This window comes from Ranitomeya imitator, chromosome 2, assembly GCF_032444005.1.
Source record: "Ranitomeya imitator isolate aRanImi1 chromosome 2, aRanImi1.pri, whole genome shotgun sequence".
NCBI lineage: Eukaryota > Metazoa > Chordata > Amphibia > Anura > Dendrobatidae > Ranitomeya > Ranitomeya imitator.
In genome coordinates this window covers 797,210,909-797,223,072 of record NC_091283.1, presented here as the reverse complement: position 1 = coordinate 797,223,072, position 12,164 = coordinate 797,210,909, and the positions used below count along the sequence as shown (strand labels likewise).

The window sequence follows — 12,164 nt, the reverse complement described above, 5'->3', positions numbered from 1 at the left end:
TAAGTAATCTACGGTACTTATTGAAGAAATCCACTCCTTTCTCCTCCTCGACTGATCTTTAAGCTGAAAATACTCCATTCACAGGTAAACTCTATCATCAGTGAATACAGACTTTCCAATTACTGAGATAGGAGATGACACTTGGTGCTCGTAAAGTTCTTTGGAGAATTATAACTGTCGTTTCAGCAGTAGAATGTCTGTGTCGGCCTCTAGCTCCTCCCCCTCCATAGAATTTAAAAGCACCAACTGTCATCTCCTATCTCAGTAATGGGAAAGTATGTCTTTAATGAACTGAGAGTGGATGACAAATCTAAGAGGAGAAAGAACAGCATTTCTCTGATAAAATATATGACAACGTTGCTTATTCTTGTGTGTAATATTGATTTATGAAATAAGGAAAACAATTATTTAACATAATTAATATAATTTAAGAGTAATGCTATATTGTTACCAGAAGGATCTAAAAAAAAGTTAGAATCGTTAAAACTAAAATGTCGCCTCAGTGCATAGTACAACCCTCATGTGTGGACTGACCATCATACCTCCCATTTGGTCTCCTCCAGTCGTGGCCCGAGCTCGGTTTGCTCTCTCTCGAATGAAGCGCAGCGTTTCTCCAGCAATTCCCTCTCCTGGAGAAGTTGGGAGAAATCCTCCTGCAGCTTTTTCTTCTCTTGCTGGAGCTGGAATATTTGGAGCTGCAGAACCTGCTGCACCCGCTGAGCCTTCTGAGAAGCCTGCTTCATTTTCAGGGCACAGCTTTGTCGGAGATCCTCCATTTCCAGCTCACATCGTTTTTGCTTTTCTTCATAAACCTGTTTGAGACAGAATATATAAAAATGTGTCTGAGCCATTAACTGGCAATTATCCTTGTTACTTATACCAGGAGACCAAGAGTTGAAGCCATGTACAGAAATACAGAATGAATATGTATAGATGTATAGCAACAGGTGCCATTTTTGGAGCCGTGGAGTCACCAATAAAACCTAAAAAGCAGCTGTTGGCTCGTAAAGGCCATTAAACACTCCATATGTATGGTCCGTGCGCGGATAGCACACATGGTGCCTGGTTACCCTAATTGCGCCTCCAAAAGGTGACATGTTACACATATGGTGGACCTGACCAGGGGTATCGAGCTCCTGGTCTCGTGTACAGAATTTAGCTTGTACTATTTCCCATACTTCTCTCACCATCAATCCCTGGAAAGCTTTGGTTACGTTCAGATTTGCGTTGTTGTGTGCTGCGTCGGCGACGCAACGCACACAAAAACGCATGCAAAACGCTGCGTTTTGAGACGCATGCGTTCATTTTTATAGCGCAAAAAAATGCAACAAGCAGCGTCCTCTGCGCCCTGAGGCTTGCGCCAAAAAAACGCAACAAAACGCATGTCCATGCGCCTCCCCGTGTTAAATATAGGGGCGCATGCGTCGCCGCAGTTGCGCCCGACGCACCGCAAATGTGAACGTAGCCTTTGTTGTATCACATATCATCCACACTAACTTGCTCTCAATGTTGACTCCTCAATTCTCTCTTTTTAGCGGCAAATCAAATGATAGCCCCTGCCTGGAGAAAAAAAGCACATCCCATTCCTGGACTTTTTTAGCCCGTAACTTTATGACCAGTGAGCAACTTACAAGTGTCCTGAATGACACTCAAACTATTGTTTGTTTTTTTAAGGTCTAGGTCCTGTAGATAACACATGCACATCCGTAATTGTTGAGAGCAAGTATGTCCTTTGACTAAAGATATAGCATAATACATCATATTCCTGTCTACTTCTGGTTCTTCTTTCTTCAACAAGCACTCCTCCTCCTTCTTCTCCTATCAAAAGTTGTATCCTCTTAATATATTGCAGTCATCACATTATATAGCACTGTGTACTTACAATTGCTCATTTTACCCTTCTACCAAGATAATTATTTTCTTTACCAATAGGTGTATGACATTGTGTGATTAAAAACTGATTAGCTGAATCCTTCTAAGCTCCATGTAGAAACAGGAGGTCAATTTTCCCTGCACGAGTCATAAGTCACTGCAAAAGTCCCTGAGGGGGAGAAGGGAGCAGCTGGGTCAGAAGTTGAACAGGGGAATAATTTTTGCAGGAAAAAAAAAAGAGACTTCCTCTTTCTACATAAAGCAGAGAAAATAAAAGAATTTACTGGGTAGAAAGGCAAAATGAGCAATTGCAAGTACACAGTGCTAAATAATATGATGAATGTAATAAATTAAGAGGATGAAAACTTTGATGGGAGGAGCGCTTCTTTAATTTTCACTTCCTCCCCCTCCCTTATTCCCCTGAACGTTCCCCTTTACATACCACCCCCAAGGCACCATTTTATCATTTTAGTTGTAATCATCCTGATGTTAGATGCCATTGTTTTTCTTGTGATCACTGCAACATATTTTGCATCAACTGCTGCTGTCATATGTTGTATTTCAACTTTGTTATATTGTTAAAAAACATAATTAAATATTTGAATGAGAAAATATGGATATACATATGTATATACATACACACACACGCACACACAAATATATATACACACACATAGACAGTGGGTAAAATAAGTATTGCCCTCAACCTTCATGGCCTGTATGCATGCTCACCGAACAGGACTCTATTGCTGAACAAAAAGCATGTTCAAGCACATTTACAGTTTGTTGAACAACATTTAGACAAGCCTGTGAAATACTGGGAGAATATAGTCTGGTCAGAGACCAAAATTGAACTCTTTGGATGCCATAATACACACCATGTTTGGAGGCCAAAAGACACTGCATATCAACCCAAAAACACCATACCCACAGTGAAAGTGGGAGGTAGAAACATCATGGTGTGGAGCTGTTTTTCAGCAAATGGCACTGACAAGCTTCATATGATTGAAGTATTGATGTATGGACAAATGTACTGAGACATTCTTGATAAATACCCACTGCCATCTACCAGGATGATGAAGATGAAACAAGGGTGGACATTTTCGCAAGACAATGATCCCAAACACACAGCCAAGGTAACACACAACTACTTTCAGAGAAAGAAAAATAGAGCTGATAGGATGGATCAGCCAATCACAGAACCTCAATCCAATAGAAAATTTATGGAAGGAACTAAAGCTCAGAGTTCATGGAAGGAGCCCATGGGACCTTCAGGATGTGAGTGTTTGTGTGAAAGAATGGGCCAAAATCACACCTGAGCAATGCATGCGACTAGTTTTGAACAGCTGACATGTTCCTCTAACAGCCGCAGGTGGAATCGCGAGCCACCCGTGGCTGTTAACCTGTTAAATGCCGGTCAATCTCTGACAGCGGCATTTAATGTGCGCTTACTGGAAGCGCATTGGAAATCACGTGATCGCGGGTCCCCGATGAGTCGGCATGAGAACCAGAGGTCTCCAGCAGACCTCTGTGATTGTCATTCATTGCTGGATTGCTATGAGCGCCACCTGGTGTTCGGCGCTCATAGCACGTGAGCATTTCTACTACATACAGGCAATCTGATCATCGCCTGTGTGCCTAGTCTCCCATGAATAGACTCCCAAGACTATTGAAGCAAATGAGAAGTTAAAAAAAATGTTTTTAAAAATATTGAAAAAAAAAACTAAAAGTTTAAATCACCTCTCTTTCGCCCCATTCAAAATAAAACAATAAAATAAAAATACACATATTTGGTATCACCGCATTCACAATCGCCTGATCTAGCAAGACATACAAAAGTATTAATTCGATCGGTAAACGGTGAAGCAAGTAAAAAAATCAAAATGCCAGAATTACGTTTTTTGGTCTCCGCAACATTGCATAAAAATGCAATAACGGGCAATCAAAAGATTGTATCCACACCAAAATGGTAACATTAAAAACGTCAGCTCGTCACACAAAAAAAAAGCCGTCACCCAGCACCAGATCACAAAAAATGGAGACCCTACGGGTTTCGGAAAATTACGCAATTTTTTTTAAACAAAACTTTGGATTTTTTTTTCAACACTTAAATAAAAAATAACCTATACATGTTTGGGGTCTATGAACCCGTAATGACCTGGAGAATCATAATGACTGGTCAGTTTTAGCATTTGGACAACATAGTAAAAAAAAAATCCAAAAAACAGTTGTGGAATTGCACTTATTTTTTGCTATTTCACCGTACTTGGAATTTTTTCCCCATTTTCAGTACACGATATGGTAAAACCAATGGTGTCGTTCAAAAGTACAACTCATCCCACAAAAAACAAGCCCTCACATGGCCATATTGACCGAAAAATCAAAAAGTTATGGAAATCCACTTGTACTAGACTTTGAGTTTTTGGAATATTTAGTGCCAAGAAGCAGATCAGATACCATTTTTGCTGCTAAATATTCAGATTTGTCATAAGTATAAAAGAATATAAAATATCAGTGGCTTCAATGGTTTAATTCCCAACCTGGCAAATAGCCGCCTCGTTTTCATCCAGATTTTCTTTCAGATGCTGTAGTTCCATCTCCCGGTCTTTTAACTTCTCCTCCAACTCTCTGATAAGAATCTCTTCATTGATGATGGGTGACCTATCACATGAGCCGCTATCTGACGACTGGTTTCCTCTTCCGCTTAATGAGCCAGTGCTTTTACTGGAAGAGGAGCGTCCACTGTCAGAGTTCGAAGGACGTGTCCGTGCTCGGGACACTCGCTCAGAAAAACCATTTATGTTACTGTGATTCTCTAAGTTAATGTGTCCCATGGACATGCTGACTGGCTCTAGCTGCTGACTGCAGCCCGTGCTATAAGTAGGAAGACTAGACAGAGAGTTCCGGCCAGAATCTGACATGGTCCCAGAGATGGAACTGTTCCTGCAGCTAAGAGAGTTGTGCTTGTCGGTCGTCCCCATTGAGTTGCCATTGAAAAGAAGGTGTAAACTTCCTTGGCTGTCAGATAAGTTAGGGCCTCCGTTCCTTTGGACAAGATATTGTAAAGAAGAGTTCCGTTTTTTCGGCACCACTGGTTTGAAAGCTGTTGGTTTTATCAAGGTCTTCTCAATGTTCTGCAAGAAAAAGTAGAATACAATATATATTTGATGGATCATGAATTAAACAATACAACAGCACACAATAGTTTCATCATTTTTAAGGTTACAATAGTTTCATCATTTTTTAAGGTTGAAGGTAGACATCAGTCCATTGAGTTCAACTTATAACCTAACATGCGAAATTAGAAAGTCCACGCAATGAAGATTGAAGGAGCCCAGTAGTGGTTGCCAATCACAATGATGGCCAAATTACACTCTTATCTTAGACATTTACACTCACTACCAATGGTAATGACAAAAGTACAATTATAATACCCAAACCAATGAATGCTATGATAGTAACTGAAAACCCTCATGACATGAATATTTGCCTACTGGTTTAGCTTGTCTGAAACCCCTGCATCAGTGCCATGGCAAACTGCATATTGTAATTATGTTACGAAATGGATTCTAAAATGTGGTGAAAGGCTGTGTATACTGTACTTTGGCACTGATTTTTTATTGTTCATTTGCTTCTTTTATGCAAAAATAGGCAACTTTCTAAATAGTCTTCATTAACTATTACTATACTTGTGCCACAGAAGAGTCCTTCACCTAGATAGCTGGTCTGCAAAATGTGACACAAATCTATCTGACAACTCTTTCTGCTTTCCCTGACCGCTCTCTCAGTGTTAGAGATAACAGAAGGAACAATTCGACTCTTCCTTTCCCGTATATCTGAAGAAAAAAATTAAAAAAAGTTCTCCTAACCTAAAGTTATCTGTGTGAGTCATCCAATCCAGAGATATCGGTCACTCAAGAATTGTTTGGTCTTCCTCTATTAATTATGAATTATGACTTTGGCTGGCCATGAACACAAGATCATTTTAGGAAAAAAATAGCTCATTTCCACCATTTGGGCCAGTCATTATCTTACAAGAGTACAAGAATATTCTCCCTGGCAAACAGCAGATTGCTTTTCTGCCATTTAGTAATCTGTCATTACAGACTACTAGACGTGACTGGTCAATTATGGCAGATTGTTTGCAACTTTGCATAAGCACATTCTGCTTTTCAAGCATTTTTTTTTTTAAAGGGAGCCTGAAAGCCAATACATCCTGTCCGAACCATGAGTTTCACCCATAGATGTTTGATACTGAAACGATGCAGCGCTTCAGAGAAAAACATTCTTTAAAAGCCGTAAGGGAGCAAGCCCCAAGGGTAACTAGTCGGAAAGGTGGATCCGTGATGGCTTCTCCCCACCCACTCCTATAGAGCGTCAGGTCTCTCCCGTGTAAAAAGAGAGACCTAACAGTCACTGACAATGGGCGAGGAGAGTATGTTTTTAAAGTATATTTTTCTCTAAAATGCCAGTGTTTCAGAGTCAAACAAACATGGCTGAAATCATACAGCCATTGTATGATCCTCGGACAGCATGAATCAGCTGTCAGGCTCCCTTTAAACCATGTTCCTGATCTGCCACTTTATTCTTTTTTGTCGGAAAGTGTGCGACTGATGGGCAGAGGTATGACAGACAAATGTCCAACTTTAGTATAGCCTCTGTAGAAGGTTTTAAATGTGTGTTTTGTTTCATTACAGGATCATTACAATGAGGTAGAAGTAGAGTGTAATCCCATCCTGGATCATATGATATTTCTGGGGAACATCTACAAATACACCATTATGTCTTGATTTTGAAAAATAAACATTACATCACTAGAGAGATAATATCACTTAAGAAGATTATGCATTAAGTATTTTTTTCCACTTCTAAAATGCCTTAAGGCCCCGTCACACATAGCGAGATCGCTAGCGAGATCGCTGCTGAGTCACAAGTTTTGTGACGCAACAGCGATCTCAGTAGCGATCTCGCTATGTGTGACACGTACCAGCGATCAGGCCCCTGCTGTGAGATCGCTGGTCGTGTCGGAATGGCCTGGACCTTTTTTTAATCGTTGAGGTCCCGCTGACATCGCTGAATCGGCGTGTGTGACGCCGATTCAGCGATGTCTTCGCTGGTAACCAGGGTAAACATCGGGTAACTTAGCGCAGGGCCGCGCTTAGTAACCCAATGTTTACCCTGGTTACCATCCTAAAAGTAAAAAAACAAACGCTACATACTTACCTATCGCTGTCTGTCCTCGGCGCTATGCTTCTCTGGTCTGGCTGTGAGCGCCGGGCAGCCGGAAAGCAGAGCGGTGACGTCACCGCTCTGCTTTCCGGCCGCTGTGCTCACAGCCAGACCAGAGAAGCAGAGCGCCGAGGACAGACAGCGATAGGTAAGTATGTAGCGTTTGTTTTTTTTACTTTAACGATGGTAACCAGGGTAAACATCGGGTTACTAAGCGCGGCCCTGCGCTTAGTTACCCGATGTTTACCCCGGTTACCGGGGACCTCGGGATCGTTGGTCGCTGGAGAGCTGTCTGTGTGACAGCTCTCCAGCGACCAAACAGCGACGCTGCAGCGATCCGGATCGTTGTCGGTATCGCTGCAGCGTCGCTATGTGTGACGGGGCCTTTAAAGTGCAACTAAATCTGAGACATAAATTGCCTAAGCCATTACTAAAAACTTTAGATATTTTACAATAAAAATAATATACGGAATATGTGTTGTGTAATTGACGGGGTCATTCTAGTGTTCTGTCTGCAAGTCCTATAAAACCATATGAATTTTATTAACGGAGGTTTTCAGCTTGGGACTCCACCATGGACACAGAGAAACCCAGGCCATCCATGTGTTGCATGGATGGCCATGAGCAGCTTGTAATACTATGGCGGTATAGCTGGAAGATCTTACAAAAGCAAAATTAGATCTCTACTATGTGTCCCGAGAGCTGGATTTTAAAGCAGTTGAACAAGAAGAGACTTTCCTCTTACCGGAAACATCATTCTATGTCATCAGCTATTGGAACAGAGTTGACCAAAAAGATTAGCATGATCCTGGTCCAGCGGCCAAGTCAATAGCCACCATACAAGAGCCTTCGCATGATCTTGATCCAGTGGCCCAGTCCGTAGCTACCAGACCAGAGCCTTAGCATGATCTTAGTCCAGTGGCCAAGTCTATAGCCATAAGACCAGAGTCTTCGCATGATCCTGGTCCAGTGGCCAAGTCCATAGCCACCAGACAATAGCCTTCGTATGATTTTGATCCAGTGGCCCAGTCTGTAGCTACCAGACCAAAGCCTTAGCATGATCTTAGTCCAGTGGCCAAGTCCATAGCCTCCAGACCAGAGCCTTCGCATGATCCTGGTCCAGTGGCCAAGTCCATAGCCACCAGACAATTGCCTTCGCATGATTTTGATCCAGTGGCCCAGTCCATAGCTACCAGACCAGAGCCTTAGCATGATCTTAGTCCAGTGGCCAAGTCCATAGCTACCAGACCAGAGCCTTACGAACCTCCTACTATATGTGGCATCTGTAAAGCATGCATGATGCTACATTGAACCTAATTAATAAGAGGCGTAAAGGACGAGGTTCATATCGATCTGGTCCAGAGACCATGGACTACTGACGCAGGCGCTCAGCTCTTATTGGAAGTATGTTGTACTTAATTTTTTACGGTCAGTGGCAGTTATTATTATTTTTAGTGATGCGGAACAGGAAGTTTTGCTTAGTGTGAACTACAAGGCAAAGTCTTGTATATATTTTGGGAGAGGTCAGTAATTATGAAATAAAAATATCTCAGCTAGCATATTAAGTTTTCGGTTTACCCTCAGATCCAACTCGACAGCACAGTTTTTAGACAAGATGTGTGTTTGGAAAGATGACCTCTGACAATTTGACAAACATAGCACACAAGGACTACACTCTTTAAAGCCACAGCAACTTCCTAAAGGTGGTATCGTATATATATTTAACTTGGCAGAGACAAGCAGGGTAGGAAAAAAAACAAAGTTATATGTCCTTGAATGACAACAAGAGATTCTCAGAAAAGTACTACACTGCCTAGTGGAGTCTCATGGCATATCGGTTGGGAGTTATTCCAATTTGATTAGTGCTCTGTGTTTAAAGTTACTCCAGGATGGATGTATTCATAAAATACCACTTAGGGTAAAATACCACTTGCGGATTTGGCTGCGGATCTGCAGCGGATTTGACGCTGCGGATCTGCAGCTGTTTTCCATGCGTTTTACAGTAGCATGTAAAGCTATGGAAAACCAAATCCGCTGTGCACATGCTGCGGAAAATACAGCGCAGATTTGCTGCGGATTATTTTTTGAAGCATGTCAATTCTTTGTGCAGATTCAATAGCGTTTTACACCTATTCCTTAATGGGAATCCGCAGGTGTAAAAAAGCAGGTGAAATCCGCAGCGCGGATTTTCCAGAGTCTGCGCAGAAAAACCTTAGGGTATGTGCACACGTCAGGATTTCTTGCAGAAATTTTCCTGACAAAAACCGGACATTTCTGCCAGAAATCCGCATGCGTTTTTACCGCGATTTTGACGCGTTTTTTCCCAAATGCATAGAATTGCAGGAAAAACGCAGAAAATCCGCAAAAATGATGAACATGCTAATTTTTTTTACCGCGATGCGTTTTTTTTTTTCGCGGATGCAAATGCATTCTAAATGATAGAATACATAATGTATGCGTTTTTAATGAGTTTTTATATCGTTTTTACCGTGAAAAACCGCGAAAAAACCTGAACGTGTGCACATAGCCTTAGACTGCAGTCGGAGGCCTCTTATACAGCTATATCAGATTTCTTACTTTGCACTGATGAGTTGCAAACACCCCGAAACACATGTCTGCAAACAGAGTATCTTGTGTGGATTTTATCCCAAGTCATGCGGCAAGGCTCATTAAAGCGAACATGTCAACAGGTTTTTGCTATGTAATCTGAAGTCAGCAGGAGATAAAGGCTGAAACACAGAATCCGGCAAAGCCCCTTCCCCATGTGATAAGCAGCTCACTGTCTATGGATTTTGGTAGTCCTCTACCTCTGTGAACTAATTTGCATATTTAATTTCCCAGAGGAGAATTGCATGGCCTATAAGTCTCCTTACGCTGATACATCAAGCATGTCACTCTCTCCACAAGGAGAGATGTTAACCCCTTAAACCCAAAAATGAAATACAAAACTTTAAGGCTATGCTCACACACAGAGTTTTTGTCTGCAGCCTAACCCCGCTCTCTTAGCAGTAAAAAGGCAACAAGTTTTATGGCATTTTGGGGGCTTTTTGGTGCAGACTACAGGTGTGATTTGTCTACAGCACATATTTAATAAAATAAGTTTTATTACCCCCAAAACACAGGAAAACCTGATTGCTGCCACGTTTTTTACACTTTCTCAATGCCTTCTATGGGTGAAAAAAACGATTCAAAAAAGCTGAATTGACATCCCTCACGCGGAGTGTGAACCTAGCCTAAAAATCAGAACCAAAAAACGTATAGCCGAAAGTGCCCAGACAGGTTAAGATAGACAATTTGGTGAAAAAGTGATGATTAGTATATATACATTTTCCACTTCTGGTTCTATTTTGAAGCCTAGGTAGAAAAATCCACATGCGAAACCTAACAGTTAGCCATGAATTATCTAGATTTATGGTAACTCATAGGTCTATCATAAAAATGTACCACAGGCAAAAAGATTCCTTACAAACGATACTTCTTTAGGCAGCGGAAGTGAACATTACCTTTTCTAGTTTGCCAGATACGGGAATAAGTTTTGGCGGAGGTCCTCTAATATTCCCATTGAGGGCCTTGTCTTCCCGCACATCATCCACATCACTGCAAGGACTATTGGGCGCTCTGGCTTCATGCCACTCCTCCTTAAAGTCCTCGTTGACATAGGTATAATTCCCATTGCTCCCAGAGGTAGCAGCACAAGTTTTCTTTGTAGGAAGCCCATTAAAAAGTGGGTCTTGGAAGTTACGATTACTTTTTAGGAGTCCTTCCTGCTGTTTAAAAAAGTTTGGCATGCTGGCAGGTTTACGTGGGCACTTGTTACTAAATTCAGACGCCTTGCATTGCTTGTCATGGTAAGGTCTTCCAGAAATAAGACTGCTTACACTTCCCATAGTGTTCTCGGAGTCTGGTGACCTTGAGCTTGGTTGGTCTTGGGGAATATCAACTTCAGGGTTCTGGTCAATGGACAGGGGAAGAGTCTGCACTACAGCCATTGTAGGTGTACTTGGAAGACGTAGGTCTACATAAGCAACCTGAAGAAAAAAAAAGGAGACAACAGAAGAAAAAGGTTACATTTTTTTCCTACTTCTCATTTCAAAGTATTAACTATCTCAAAGAAGTAGTCAACAGATAACCACTAAGCTTCGTTTCACACGGCTGGACACCATCTCTCCTTACATTCTTTTGGCCTGATGTTATTTTTCCACTTTCCAGGACACAGATCAAAGCACAGAAATGATGTTGCTCCTATTACACACAGGGGAGAGACCTGTCAATCATATGTAGCCATGACATTTCAGGGTACAAACATACCTGGCTGCAATTACACACCCAGGCTTGGATTTATGCTGCTATGGTTGGCGCATCAATCGCCCACTACGTTAGCAGAGGTGTGTTTTACGACGCGTCTCATCGAATTCTAATATTCTGTTTTGGTGAGAACAGAACTGGTTCTTATCAAAAATGCAAACAATAAACGAGAGACCATTATCTAAAAGACATTTTTTCTGCGCTACGTTACCAGAGGAAATGTGAAAATTCCAAAATAAGCAAGTGTGGAACATGCACATCAAACACTGAAGGGAACACGAACATGAAGGGTTAGATGATTGCTTAATAGGGGTTTGGCCCATTTTCAAATACTTTTGCCTGCTGACTCAATTCATTGAAAAAAAATCAAAAACACGCCTTACTTACCCTCCGTGGGACCAACACTGTGTCTCTGGGGCTGTTTCGGTGATTGTGAGTAGGCTGCAGAAGTTGCACCATGTCGACAGCACTGCAGCCAATCACAGAGATCAGTGGCTTGTGCCACCTACATTGGTAAGCAAAAACTGAGCCGGAAGGCACAAGTTTTGCGAAAGCAGAAAACCCCTTCAAATGGAACTTGTCACCTCCAAAAACATTTCCAACAGATATAGTGACAATCTCAGGGAAAAATTTTTAACGTCTTGGGTAGCGCTGCCTTACTGGAAGTGCTTACAGGAATTTGGGCGGTGCAGGGAACATTTATAGTCATCGCTCACTGTACAATGAGCACACTGTCATCGCTCCCCCTCCCTTGACTG

At 41.8% G+C, this 12,164-nt stretch overlaps 1 protein-coding gene across 4 annotated transcripts in view; it reads right to left on the bottom strand.

Moving 5' to 3' along the window:
- Positions 1 to 12,164, bottom strand: part of LZTS2 (leucine zipper tumor suppressor 2) — a 166,085-nt gene that overhangs the window by 4,144 nt on the left and 149,777 nt on the right. For all 4 annotated transcript variants that reach the window (XM_069753732.1, XM_069753733.1, XM_069753737.1 and 1 more), the window contains 3 exons: positions 10,605 to 11,129; positions 4,413 to 5,006; positions 543 to 812 (listed from right to left, as the gene is read on the bottom strand). In XM_069753732.1, coding sequence (XP_069609833.1) covers positions 543 to 812; positions 4,413 to 5,006; positions 10,605 to 11,090 — 1,350 coding nt within the window. In that variant the 5' untranslated portion in view covers positions 11,091 to 11,129. The remainder of the gene's footprint in view (positions 1 to 542; positions 813 to 4,412; positions 5,007 to 10,604; positions 11,130 to 12,164) is intronic.